The sequence below is a fragment of the Alnus glutinosa genome, chromosome 7, assembly GCF_958979055.1.
Source record: "Alnus glutinosa chromosome 7, dhAlnGlut1.1, whole genome shotgun sequence".
NCBI classification, from domain to species: Eukaryota; Viridiplantae; Streptophyta; class Magnoliopsida; order Fagales; family Betulaceae; genus Alnus; species Alnus glutinosa.
In genome coordinates this window covers 28,163,667-28,177,598 of record NC_084892.1, presented here as the reverse complement: position 1 = coordinate 28,177,598, position 13,932 = coordinate 28,163,667, and the positions used below count along the sequence as shown (strand labels likewise).

Here is a 13,932-nt window from a genome sequence, read left to right as displayed (position 1 = left end):
AGCCAGCAATTATAATACTACTCTTCACATTTATATTATACTGAATGATGTGATGTGTTTTAAGTGATTTATATTATTATTATTATTATTTTTAAGTGATTGATATGAAAAACCATTTAAAATACGACGTGTCAACTGCCTAATGTGACATAAGTGTGAAGAATATCATTAGGTTAAGGTGATAGTGCTCTTCACATCTATATCATTTGAAGTAACATAAATACCATATACGACACCCCAATCTCAATAGGTTAAGCTGATAGTGCCCTATCAATTCTGGAAATTTAATGGCTGACAGGCACTCCACATATGAAATAAATAAGTGTATAGTAGAATATATATAACATTTATACTCAAGCAAATGGTGGATGAAGCTCCAATCACTAACCAATATTGCAGAGTTTATGAAAATCGATCGGAGGGGACTTGGAAACCGAACTCGAAGAACACCGATCATGACTCCGATGATGGCGGGGATACCACAACAAACCCTAGCTCTTCGGTGATGGCGATTGAGCTGGCAAGGGACAATTATGGCAAGGTAAGTATCGCGGCGCAAAATCTGCATGGGCATGAAGAGCAGGAAGGAGGCGTTATGGAGTATGAGAAAAAATGGAAAGTTTGGGTGGCCAAAGAAGGAAACCTGGCATTTTAAAAAACACCACCTGAAAAGGAAGTAAATGCTATAATGAATAAGAGAGATCTACCGGATGCAACGGAAGGACAAAGATGGCAAGTTATGGGGTCGCAGTATAATAATGACGCATATGACAATTCAGCAGAGGGCTTAAATTCGAATTTGGAGAGGCCTTCTAGTGGGCCCAAACAAAAATACTTGGGCCAATGGGATTCAGAATTGGGTCGTATGACATATGAGCCATTAGATGAAGCTTCTAGTGATGCCTTTTTGGCAAAGGATCCTAATTACAACACTTATCATCCATGTGTTGGGTTGGGAGTTGATCGAATGAAGGCTGATGTTTCTAAAGATAAATCCTCCAAGCCAGAGGCTCATGGTGCTTCCAACGGTAACTCTAATCCCCATGGTGATCATTCTCCTGTTCACACGGGCTCAGTTACTCACTGGAAGAAGAGGGCTCGCCAAGCTGGCACTACTCAGGACCACTCTGGACAGTCTGGAAATATGGAGGGTAAAAGGAAAATGGAGATGGGGAATGAGGTGGAGGTTAGCAGTCAATCGAAGAGAGGTAAGAAAACTGGGTCCATATTGTCTCAGCCACAAGCTGAACCGGCGGGGGTTGTGGAACAACCCCGCCTCTCAAAATGAATGTGCTAACATGGAATTGCCGGGGGCTTGGGAGCCCCCGGGCAGTTCGTACTCTCCACCGTTTGGTGCGAGATAAGAAGCCCAGTTTGGTCTTCCTCATGGAGACCAAACAGTTGAGTAGAAAGGTGGAATTAGTCAGAATAAAATTGGGTTTTGATAACCTTTTTGTGGTGGATTGTGTTGGCCGTAGTGGTGGTTTGGCTTTATTTTGGAAGTCAGAAACTCCAGTCCAAATACAGAATTACAGTAGGAGACACATAAATGCTGTGATTAACTCTGGCAGTGTGGGGAAGGAATGGAAATTTACAGGATTTTATGGCCAGCTTGATGTTATCCATAGGCCGGCTTCTTGGGCGTTACTTCGTCATCTATCAGAGTTTGCTCCGGAACCTTGGCTCTGTGTAGGAGATTTCAACGAGATTCTTTCTAATTTTGAAAAATTGAATTCTTCGTATCGGCCCCCGAGGCAAATGCTGGAGTTTAAGCAGGCTTTGGCAGATGGAAATCTTGCTGATTTAGGATTCGTGGGTCCTAAATTCACAGGTGTAATGGTCGGAGTGGGGATGATTTTATTATGGAGAGACTCGATCGGGCAGTAGCCAATGGGGGTTGGACTAGCTTATTTGATGTCATAGAAGTTCAGGTGTTGGCCAATTATATTTCAGATCACCATCCCCTTCTAGTGTCTTTTTCGAACACAAGAGAAGTCCAGTGGAATAAAAGCAGGGTATTTAAATATGAAGCTAGTTGGGCTAAAATGAAGGAACCTCAGGCAGTCATCAAGAAAGTCTGGAGGGTCAAGCCTAAGACTATTGAACCCTGAAAAAATTTCAAGTGCAGAATTAATGGCTGTCGGAATTCCCTGAAGATTTGGGTTAGAAAACAGGCTGGCACAGTGGAAGATCAAATAAAGCAGAAGGAACAGGAGCTCAAATCCATCCAAATGCAGGAGAATAGGGGTACTTCAAGCCAAGAGGATTTTATAAAGGAGGAACTTAATAATTTGTTGGAGCAGGAGGACATTAAATGGAGACAACGTGCAAAGGAGAATTGGCTTAGATTCGGGGATCGCAATTCAAAATTCTTTCACGCTTGTGCAAATCAAAAACATAGAAGCAGCAGGATCTCCTCGATAAAGGACAAAAATGGCGAACTTTGCACTACAAAGGAGGGAATTGAAGGAGCTTTTGTGGATTATTTTAATGAGCTGTTCAAGAGTGGGGAGAACCTAGTGGTTGATACTTGTACTGAAGCTCTGGACAGTAGGGTCACAAATGCCATGAATGATAAGCTGCTAGCTGTTTATATAGTGGAAGAGATTTCTATGGCCCTCCATCAGATGCCCCCGCTCAAGTCCCCGGGTCCAGACGGATTCTCTTCTTGTTTCTATCAAAAAAACTGGGCTACGGTTCATCCCGAGGTATGCTCTGCCATCCTTCATTTTCTAAACACTGGCGTAATGGATGATAGCATAAATAATACACATATTGCCCTTATTCCAAAAACTGCCAAGCCTAGTAGTGTTACAGAATTTCGGCCCATAAGTCTATGTAATGTTATTTACAAGTTGATTTCTAAAGTATTGGCGAATAGATTGAAGGTTGTGCTGCCTGAAATCATTTCTCTTACTCAAAGTGCCTTTATCCCTGGGAGACTCATTTCAGATAAGATTTTGGCGGCTTATGAAACTCTGCATTCTATGCAGACTAGGATGTGGAGTAAGGTGGGTTTCATGGGCATCAAGCTCGATATGAGTAAAGCTTATAATCGAGTCGAGTGGCCTTTCTTGGAAGCAGTGATGATCAAAATGGGATTTGCAAAGAGATGGGTGAAGCTTGTGATGACTTGCATCCGATCGGTGTCTTACGCGGCTCTAGTGAATGGGAACCCAGTGGGTCTTAATCGCCCTTCTAGGGGGATTAGACAGGGGGACCCTATATCTCCCTATCTTTTCCTCCTTTGTGCAGAAACTCGAGTCGAGTGGCCTTTCTTGGAAGCAGTGATGATCAAAATGGGATTTGCAAAGAGATGGGTGAAGCTTGTGATGACTTGCATCCGATCGGTGTCTTACGCGGCTCTAGTGAATGGGAACCCAGTGGGTCTTAATCGCCCTTCTAGGGGGATTAGACAGGGGGACCCTATATCTCCCTATCTTTTCCTCCTTTGTGCAGAAACTCTTAGTGCTCTTCTCCAAAGGGCTGAGAGGAGAGGAGTTATCACAGGGGTGCCAACTTCCCCTAGGGGCCCTAGACTAAGTCATCTTTTCTTTGCTGTCGATAGTTTACTTTTTTGCAAATCCAATTCGGTGGAGTGGTGGAGATTGCTCAGAATTTTGGAGGTGTATGAGGCAAGATCTGGACAGAAGCTAAATCTAAACAAGACTCACATTTTTTTTTTTTCAGCCGAAACACAAGCATGGAATGGAAACATGAAATTTTATTGTTTTCAGGATTGACAGAGGCACATCGCATAGATAAATATTTGGGGCTACCCTCTTTTGTGGGCAAATCCAGGAATGAGGCTTTCAAGTATATCCTGGAGAAGGTGTCCCATAGGTTGGAAAATTGGAAAATCAAATTCCTCTCCCAAGTTGGAAAAGAGATAACTTTTAAAGGCGGTGATCCAAGGCATTCCCACCTACAGCATGGGGGTCTTTCAATTGCCCATCTCTTTGTGTAAGGAGCTAAATCAGTTGATGCAATCTTTTTGGTGGAGCCACATGTCCAATAATTCCAAGATCCATTGGATGAGTTGGGCCAAATGGGGAGATCAAAATCTATCGGGGGGCTTGGCTTTCGGGATTTGGTTGTGTTTAATAAAGCTCTCCTAGCAAAGCAAGGTTGGAGAATTTTGCAGGATTCCAATTTTGTGGCAGCACAGATTTTGAAGGCCAAATACTTTCCAAAATGTACATTTCTAGAAGCTCCATTGGGCTCAAAGCCATCTTTTGCCTGGAGGACCTTGTTCAATGCCAAAGACCTGCTGTCCCAAGGTCTTATATGGAGAATAGGAAATGGTAAATCAGTGAAAATATGGGGTGATAAGTGGCTGCCCACTCCAACCACTTATGTGGCTGAATTGATAGACGAGGAGCAAGGGAGCTGGAAAGTAAATCTTCTTCAAGAAGTTTTCTCGGAGGAGGAAGCTAAAATAATTTTCAATATCCCTTTGAGTTCTTTGCTGCCCCAGGACAAATTAATCTAGAGAGGGACTACACATGGAGAATTCTCAGTTCGTAGCGCTTACCATTTGGGGAAGGAGCTCCAAGATTTGGCTGGGGGGCAATGCTTGTCGGAAGTTCAGGGGAGGAAGGTTTGGAAAGCTCTATGTGCTCTTGAGGTCCCAAACTAGGTGAAGCTCTTTTTATGGAGAGCTTGTAGTGATGTGCTGCCTACCCGGTCAATCTTTGCCAACGACGAGTCACGGAGACCAACACTTGCCCGTGTTGTTTGCTAGAAGAAGAAAGCACCCTCCATGCACTCTGGTCATGTCCGGCTGCCAAGGATGTATGGGGGAGTGAAAAGTCATGTTTTCAAAAATGTACTTTTGCAGGAACTACCTTTAGAGCCTTGTTTGAGTATTGTATGGAGCGTTTTGACAAAAATGAGCATGCACTTTTGGCCATTACAGCTCGGCGAATATGGCTGCGTAGAAATTCTCTCGTCTTCGAAGGTAAATTTGCTCACCCAAATGCAGTCTATAATGAAGCAGTTATATCCTTTGAAGAGTTCAAAAGATGCAATTTAAAGGAGCCGGACATTGATCAGCAAGACTCAAGAAACAAGAGGAATGCAGAGTTGTCATGGAGTCCCCCCCTGCTGGTGTCATCAAAATTAATTGGGATGCCTCACTAAATGTGTCAAAAGGTTGGATTGGCTTGGGTATTATTGCTAGAGACAGCTCAGGCTTTTGTTTGGGGGCACGTAGTGTGGCGAAGCAGGTGCAGGTTCTTCCAAAAAGGGCAGAAATTTTGGTGGCTCTTCAAGCAGTTCAATTTAGTAAAGACGCGGGGTTTATGGAAGTGATTTTTGAAGGCGATGCAGCTCAGGTTGTGAAGGAAATTCAGACAGAGCATCACTTTTTCTCTTGGATAGGCCACCTATTAGAGTTCATACATAGTGAAATGCGAAGCTTCAGGACGGCTAGTTTTTCTTTTGTCCCACGTGCTTGTAATCAGGCAGCAGATACATTAGCAAAAGAAGCTTCCCATTTTTCCTCGGATTTTTGTTGGCTGGAAGAAACCCCGTCGTGTGTTAGTGATATTATTTTTAGGGAACAATGTTGTCCCTAGATCCCCTCTGGTGGGATCAATTTTGTTGTGATTTTTATCCAGTTTTTTTATGGAATGAAGATTTATTCTGTTCAAAAAAGAAGAAGAAAAAGAGTTATTTTATATACCCCCACCACCCACCACACACACACACACACACACACACATATATATAAATTTAATATTTATCTTAAAGCAGTCCAATTCAGTCCTTAATTATTATTATTATTATTTAACAATTACTAATTTAAAGGTTGGTTGGGATTGTCACATCAAAATTGTTGAATAATTATTCGATAAAAATGTGATTTTTAGCATTACTTTTACAAAAATACCACAAAAAAAAGAAAAAAAAAAGGAAAAAAGAAAAAGAAAAAAAAAGATGAAGCTACTATATATTACACTGTTATCGACAGTCACTTGAAACGCCAACGTTTACCTTTAGCGACACCTATATATTGTCAAGGGCCATCTCCATGGCTAGGCTAGTTAGGCTGCTACCGAAAGCCCCTATTTATAAAAAAAAATAATGATTGAACATCACCCAAAGATACAACTTTTCACCACCTTACATATGTGGTAAGGTGGTTCTCCACTACTTTTTGAGTTTTTTTTTTTTTTTTTTTTAAATAAATTAAAGTAGGGGACCACTTTACCACATAGGTAAGGTGGTGAAAAGTTGTATCTTTGGGTAAGGGAGAGCAAAAACCAACAAACCCGCCCCAACCCGCACCCCCGCCCCGCCTCGCCTCTAAAAACGCGGGTTTTAATGTTTTTTTCCCAGGTACGGATTGGATTTTAACCAACCCATGCGGGGTGGGACGGGGCACGGGTTTTATTTTTATTTTTCCCATGGATCCCCGCCCCACCCCGCCCCTCCCCGTGTAATTAAAAAAAAAAAAAAAAATTCTAATTTGTTTTAGTCCCTCTTCTTCTCTCCAGCGCCGCCCCCATCATATTTCCTTTCTTTTCTTCCAAATTCTTCTTCTTCCTAGCGCCATAACCCTTCTTCTTATCTTCTTCTTCACTGAATCACGAAGAGCTTGCCTTTTAATTCCGTGAACTGGGTGTAGGGTCTGGTTCAAGAAATGGGATAGCTTGGATTTGAATCTGCTTGGCTTGGACCAGTCATGGTCACCTCCTGACTGAGGGTTCAGGGTCAAAAGGTAAGCTTGGACTCAAAAAGGTGAAATGCAGTTCTGGTGAAGAACCTTTACTTGTCCTGCGATCCCTACACGTGGCATCAAGGCAAAAGTCCAAGATCGCCTTTTTTATTCCTTTGCCCCTGATTCAGTAAGCTCTGATCACTTGTGCTTCTCTTGCTATCTTTCTTTCTTTCTCTTTCACCTATAGAATATTTTCCTTCCTTTCACTCGTAATTACTAGGTTTACTGCATAATCTTACATAGGATTGGCATGTCTCAACTAATGAAACTCTCAATTAAAGAGTTAATGGATATATTGTTGATGAACTCTCTCTTTTTCTCTAGGAGCTGCTCTTTCAAATTTTTTTATTTTTTATTTTTTTTCGACGATGTTTAGCCTGTACATATATACTTTAACCCATTTATTTTTTGTTTTGATGAAACTCCATATTTAGTAAAATAGAAGTTTGTATTACTTTGAATGTGATGGTTTGCTCATTATATATACAGAATTTTACTTATTATTATTGATTTGGATTTTTGGGTTGTGGTTGATTTTTAGTTGTGTCCTATGTTTGAATGCCGGGAAAGTGTGGGAAAAGGGAAAGAATTGGAATTTTGAATTGTGGGTCTTGTCTTTTGGTTTTTTGGTTATAGGGGAACTAAACCCGCAGGGATCCCCGCCCCCCCCCCCCGCGCCCCATGCTCAACCTTATCTTTGGGTGGTGTTCAATCATTACTCTTATAAAAAGTGCTCCCACTCCTCCTCTGAAAAAAAAAAAAAGGTTTTTTTATATTAAATTGGTAAAAAAAAAAAAAAAAAAAAATCTAAAAAAAGGTGAAGGAAAAATAAAATGAGAGAAGCTCATTTTTACTTGCCCTGAAGTTTTAGAAGGGGGGTAGCATATTTAAAATATTAAAAAAAAATTCCAAACTAATGTACGACCCATTTTCTTTTTATATTTCTCTTTTCTCTTATTTTCTTTCACCACTTCTAATTTTTTGCTTTTTGATTTTATCATTATTTATTTCTTTGATATTTTATATGTTATACTTACTATTATGGACACCGTTGATTTTAGTTAGTCGTTATTACATATTCCAATCACATGTCAATGATTTTAGTACACAACTAATTAAATTTTACTTACAAGTATTTATCTTACAATAAAGATAAAATAGATTAGTTATATTATCTATTGAGAATAATATATTAAAAGAATTTGAACATGAAAATTTGATTAGTAATTTTAGAAGAATGATTTTGAAATTAATTTTTTTAATATTTAATATAAAAAATTATTATATTAATATGTTAAAATTTTGGTACCGGGAAGATTTTTTCTGGAACATTGTCATACAACTTTGAAGAACTGCAAGGACATCAAATTTGTATAATCTGCAAAGAAACCTGGAACTGATTGAAGTATTCAGATTATTACTATCTAGACGAATAATGGAGAGGGACTTAAGCTTCAACAAGGAGGAATCAATATATAGGGCCTGAAAGATGGCAATTTGAAGAGCTTAGCACTTGCAGATTTGGCAATGAAGATGATAATTAAGACCTGGCACCACTCATTCGCCTGTACTGATATGCTTACACCATCAAGATGAAGCTCTATAAGCTCTGAAAGGTTCTGAACGAGCATATTTAAATTTGGATTCTCAAGTTTCAGTAAAGGAGTTTTGAGAAAGTAGTTGTTAGATAAATCAAGAGTAACCAACCTCCTCAAGCGTGAAATCGCAATTGGAATTTGCATGTCCTACAAAGCCAGCATTTGATAGGTTCAAAATACTCAAATTCATTATGAAGCTTGTCCAATTCTGATAGAATCTGAGACTTGTTGAAGTTGTTGTAACTCAGACTCAAGTTTTGGAGATGCTGTAGACTGAAGAAACTGCTTGAATTGTCAAGTCCACCCGAGATGAATTCGTTGATCAGGTCGAAACCAATAATGCGTCCCTCCTTGCAGATCACGCCTAATTCCCAATAACAACAATCGGCACTTTGATTCCAATATATACACTAGCTAGTTTTGCAGACTAATCACTGTTGAATATGAGGTTTTTCTTCAGCTGGTGCAACAAAGACTGCTGATCGCCAAAACATTGGCCACACGCTACAAAGGTATATATATATAGAAGCTGAGGAAAAGGAGGATATTGGCATCAAGAAAAGCCATAAAAAGGAGGACATTTTCACTGCAAGCTGTAGAAATCTGAAGAGGTGATGAAATTTTGAGTGTGGAATGGGAGTTGGGTAGAGAAAGAAGAGAAGAAGAAGGAGCAGCAGCAAGGGCGGGAGAAGATCAGAGAGGGATGGGTAGCATTGTTATACCATCGGCATCTTGAAATGGCCGGACGCTCGAAGCTTCAGATTGAAAATCAAACCAATGCCATGACTTGGCCAGTTTTGAATGTTGATTCCATGGATTGAGATTCACGGTGAGAAATATTTGTATGCATGGAGTTGTTTTATTTTATATATCTTACAATTTTTGATTTCTTTTCTTTTTCGAGTTGTTGGTGAGGATTACTTATAACACTTCTGGTCTTCTTTTTTTCCTTCTTTTTTGAATGTTTGGTCTTACTTTATTAACAAATATCACATTACCTTAGAAAAACCGTGGAACCAAACTATTCAATAAGTCATTAATTAATTAGAAAAGCTTAGCTTTGTCACTAGCTAGTATTTATCACCTAATCACTTTTTGTCTGATTAAAAAACTTTAATTTGTTCAAGAGTAACTGGACAATCTCCATAGGCTTTTGAGGGTAGTCGACCATACTCTCTAGCCAGTTTTGAGGATGATTGACCACCTCCAAGAGCCTTTGGGGGTAGTTCGACCACCCTAGAACAAATTGTTAAGGGTAGTTAAACCACTTTAAGGACGATAAGGCTGGTCGACTACTCCCAAAACCAACAAGAAGAGAGCTGTCAAATCACTTGAAGGGCTCTTATGGATGGTCAACCACCTTTAGAACAGGCTAGAGGGGGTGGCCGACTAGCCTCAAAGGCCTATGGAGTGATTCGACAACTCCCAAATTAATTAATTTTTTAAGGTAAAATTGTAATTTTATGAAAGTTTTGTTGAAAAAAATTACTCATATTTGTACGAGAGACGTCATTTTGTTACATAGGCATGAAACAAACACTTATAAACTCGATCAGTTCACATGGACTAATTTAGCCATTTGCCCTAACAATAGTAATTAAAATATATTCTTCTAAATGGCGACTCTTTCACCATCTGATATGAGACCTTAATTTCCCTTCTAAATATCGTCTGTCTCTACCTAAGACTTGCATCACAATTCCATTTTTATATAATTGTAAAGTCGGTGGACTTTCAAATGTGGGTATTTCGCTAGTTATTCTTTCTCGACCGTTGTCTACGGGCGGATTAATGCAAAAAATGCCCTTTTTAATGGAATCTCTGTACATCGTTTCCCTGCCTTCAGTCTTCCCTGTATTCAAACCACACCAACGAAATTCCACATTCATTCTAACACAACAACAACAACCTTAAATATATCTTACCTATAATGGAGATAATCTAATTAGTGTCGTTTATACAAAATAGCATTGTTTACTGTTTAAATGTCGTTAAATTTAAATTAAAATGGCGTTAAATAGCATCGTTTGAACAGTAATTAATGCTTTAAATTAATGTCGTTTGAACAGTTGTATAAGAGTTGTAAACATATAATATTTCATATTTTTTTACATGTGAATCTTACATATTCAATGGTTGATTTTTTGAACAATTACTTGGTTTCAAGCAAACAACTATACACTATTAAAATAATCATTTATAATTTTATTGCATTTTCCTCGCAAATAATAATAATAAAAGATTGAATAAATACGTACAGCTAGAGAGTCTGCCTTAAACCAATGATCAAAATAGAATCTATGCTAGGATTGTATATAGCAATTCAGCAGAGATATAAATTGTGTCTAGATATTTATTACAGTTTTCCTCAAAATCATCCTCAGATTCCTGCAATGCCCCATCCCTAAGAAAGGCAATACACAAAGTTTCTCAAGGTACTATAAAGGCATTCACTTAATTAGATAATTTTATGTATAAAAAATGTTACCTCAAACTCAAAGCATGGAATCGGTGTAATCCAAAGTGCATGCGGATCCCGCGTACGACATGGTAAAGAGATAATACTTCTATCCGATAACTTGTAGATGCCTCTATTCCAATCTACATCATGGTTCCCATCATAGTAACCTGGAAGATTATCATCAGTGAACTAGATACAATTCTCTAAAGAATGTCCGTAATCATCATAGCACTGTCGAACGTCAGAAGCATCTGATAACGACAAAGATTAATTTTCTCCGATGAGTAACAACCTGTCACCCAAGTTCTCGATTCTGTCCCAGCAGTACTTGCCCTGCGACCCACTCCAATTCATTTTGAAAACATAAAACCCCATCGTTTTAAAGTACTTGATAGAAGCTGTAGGACCCTGTACTTCGCCATGTTTTTTTTTTTGAACCAGGAAAAATATTTCCTATAGAAATCTTCAAAGATTACAAATCATGATCCCACAACAGGAGATCTAGGGACAAAACTCTTTTCGCCAAGCACCAAATTAGAGATACACGTAGATATCTCTTCCAACCAACAACAATCTAAATTATACATAGTTGCTTTCTTAGCTAGAACCTGTGCCACACCGTTCAACTCTTTGGGTACATGAACAAAATCTGCATATTGAAAACCTTCTAGCTCCAAGGACATACTCTCTGTTATATGCCCAGCCTTGGAGAAATGGGGAGGAGGAGAATTAATATCAGAAATAACCTGGGCAATATCCCCTTCAAAGATAACTTCACTAAGGCCCAACTCTTTACTAAACAAAACTGCCATTAAAGCTGCCATGGATTCTGCAGTGCTGGAGTCCGTTTCAATTTTCTGCATGACACTACGACCACCAACAAAATCCCCCAAACTATTTCTAGCCACAATGCCCACCCCTATGCATTTTTCCTTAGAATTTATAGAGGCATCCCAATGAACTTTTACTCATCCAAGGTGGGGAGGACTCCATCTATCCATCCTGGAGAAGGAAACACCTTCTGGCTGCAGAACATTAAATTCCTCCAAGATGTTCCATTTTCTAAATTCCTCCAAAGACAAGATAGCTTCCTCTATGATGCAGGAGGATCTGAGTCTGATGACGCTGAGTTGTCAGATTGCACAATAATGGCGCTGAAATACCTGGAGCAGGCGGATCAGCGCAAAATTGGCAAGAAATCGTAATTTGGCCTAATTGGGGCAATTTCCGAGTGCGCTGCAGTAATTTGGCCATAACTTTGGCTACGAGTATCCGTTTCGCGCATATGACCCCAATTCGGAAAGCTCTCTTCGGCGCGCACGTCGTGGCCACCAGCTTTGCTCGGTGCGCCTCGTTTCGAGCCCCAAAATCCGCTGTTTTCCTTGTCAAAACCCTAATTTTAGATATTTTTTGCCATTTATGGTAACTTTTCGTTTATTGTTTAGGAGGTGATTCTGAGTCCGATTTGGGCCAGATTTTCGGCAGAATAATTATTTTATTACGTATTTCATTTTATTAGGGTTTTCGGGATTTTGCTATTTTTGGCAAAAATTCTCCTAAACCTAATTTTCAGCTATTTAAGCCCGGCTTGTGGGCGTTTTTCGACAGCTTATTGTTATTGATAAATTATCAAAATTCAGAGTTTTCTCTCTGTTTTGGGGTGAATTTCCTGTTTACTTCCTTGCAAATTGCCTGTTGATTAGCCTACAGAATAATCGCTATTCTGTTCCGACGTCAATTGGTATCAGAGCTTCAGCACCTTCCTGAGACGTGGTCTTCATCAGTTCCGATGGCTGGTGGTCGTGGTGGTCGTCGTGGGCAGGTTCCGAATGAGGAAGCTCCGCACCGTGATCGTAGCGTTCAGGACGTGATGATTGAAGATTTGCAGAGGCAAGTTGCAGAATTAGCCCAGCGCCTTGCGGTGCAGGAATTCGGCAATCGTGAGATGGAGAACTCCGATTCCGATTCCACCTTCGACAACCCGTATCACAATCCTGTTCCAAACCGGGACCACCGTGGTAGGGAACGTCATCATGGAGCCCTCGGTTTCAAGGTAGACCTGCCCGAGTTTTCTGGCACGTTACAAGCCGAAGGTTTCGTCGATTGGTTGAATGAGATAGAGCGGATTTTTGAGTATAAAGAAGTCCCTGATTGCGACAAAGTGAAACTGGTCGCCATCAAATTAAAGGGTCGAGCATCTGCGTGGTGGGAGCAGTTGAAGCGGTCAAGAGAGAGGCAAGGCAAAGCCAAGATCACCGATTGGGAGAAGATGAAGATCAAGATGAAGAGTCACTTCCTTCCGTTCGGCTACACTCAAACCCTGTTTCAGCGACTTCACTCGTTGAGGCAAGGCATGAGATCAGTGGATGATTACACCGAGGAGTTCTATCAGCTGATCGCGCGGAATGATTTATCAGAGACAGAAGAGCAGATGGTGGCGCGGTATTTGGGAGGATTGCGACAGCCCCTACAAGATGCCCTCAGCCTACACTCGCTGTGGACTGTTTCGGAGGCCTATCAACGTGCACTTGTCGCAGAGAAGCAGCAGAACAAACGGCCTGTGGTTAGAAGCGATCAAGGCAACCGCCCAGTTCGGCCCCAAGAATCCCGTCCTGTCCAGCCGCCAACACAGGGTAATCCTAACCCTAATATTAAATGTTATCGATGTGGGGAACAGGGGCATACGGCAAGTGAATGCAGGAAACCTGCCAGCCAGAAGGGTAAAAACCTCTTGCTTGAGGAAGACGTGGCAGATTACACGTATGAGGAGACTGGAGATCCATTGTATGACGAAGATGGAGATGAAGAGGTGCTGTATGGAGACGGCCAAGAGACTCTAGTCATTCGTAAGAGTCTGCTGACTCCCAAGGGAGACTCTGGAGATGATTGGTTGAGAACCAATATTTTCCATACCACTTGCACGTGGCCGACAAAGTATGTAAGATGATCATTGATAGTGGCAGTTGCGAGAACGTAGTGTCTGATGAGGCTGTCCAAAAATTGCAGTTGAAGACCGAACATCATCCTAAGCCATACAAGCTGTCGTGGCTCAGCAAAGGAAGTGAGGTAAAAGTAGATAGACGATGCCTAGTATCTTTTTCTGTAGGCAAGAAGTATTTTGATAATGCTTGGTGTGATGTAGTATCTAT

The 13,932-nt window shown here is 40.4% G+C and overlaps 4 protein-coding genes and 1 long non-coding RNA gene across 5 annotated transcripts; all 5 read left to right on the top strand.

Annotated features, from left to right (window-relative positions):
* Positions 1-1,284: 1,284 nt before the first annotated feature.
* LOC133873415 (uncharacterized) lies at positions 1,285-3,967 on the top strand. The gene is made up of 3 exons (XM_062311121.1): positions 1,285-1,833; positions 2,157-3,567; positions 3,738-3,967. The coding sequence occupies exons 1-3, from the start codon at positions 1,285-1,287 to the stop codon at positions 3,965-3,967; spliced, it is 2,190 nt and encodes a 729-aa protein (XP_062167105.1).
* Positions 3,968-4,048: 81 nt separating this feature from the next.
* LOC133873414 (uncharacterized mitochondrial protein AtMg00310-like) lies at positions 4,049-5,035 on the top strand. The gene is made up of 2 exons (XM_062311120.1): positions 4,049-4,396; positions 4,841-5,035. The coding sequence occupies exons 1-2, from the start codon at positions 4,049-4,051 to the stop codon at positions 5,033-5,035; spliced, it is 543 nt and encodes a 180-aa protein (XP_062167104.1).
* Positions 5,036-5,090: 55 nt separating this feature from the next.
* Positions 5,091-5,579, top strand: LOC133873412 (uncharacterized). Its single transcript, XM_062311119.1, has one exon. It carries the CDS (start codon positions 5,091-5,093, stop codon positions 5,577-5,579), a length of 489 nt encoding a protein of 162 aa, XP_062167103.1.
* A 915-nt stretch (positions 5,580-6,494) lies between these two features.
* On the top strand, positions 6,495-9,267 carry LOC133873603 (uncharacterized). The gene is made up of 2 exons (XR_009901133.1): positions 6,495-6,851; positions 8,041-9,267. It is a non-coding gene; the product is annotated as an uncharacterized LOC133873603 (long non-coding RNA).
* A 3,305-nt stretch (positions 9,268-12,572) lies between these two features.
* LOC133873411 (uncharacterized) lies at positions 12,573-13,730 on the top strand. Its single transcript, XM_062311118.1, has one exon. The coding sequence runs from the start codon at positions 12,573-12,575 to the stop codon at positions 13,728-13,730; it is 1,158 nt and encodes a 385-aa protein (XP_062167102.1).
* Positions 13,731-13,932: the final 202 nt, after the last annotated feature.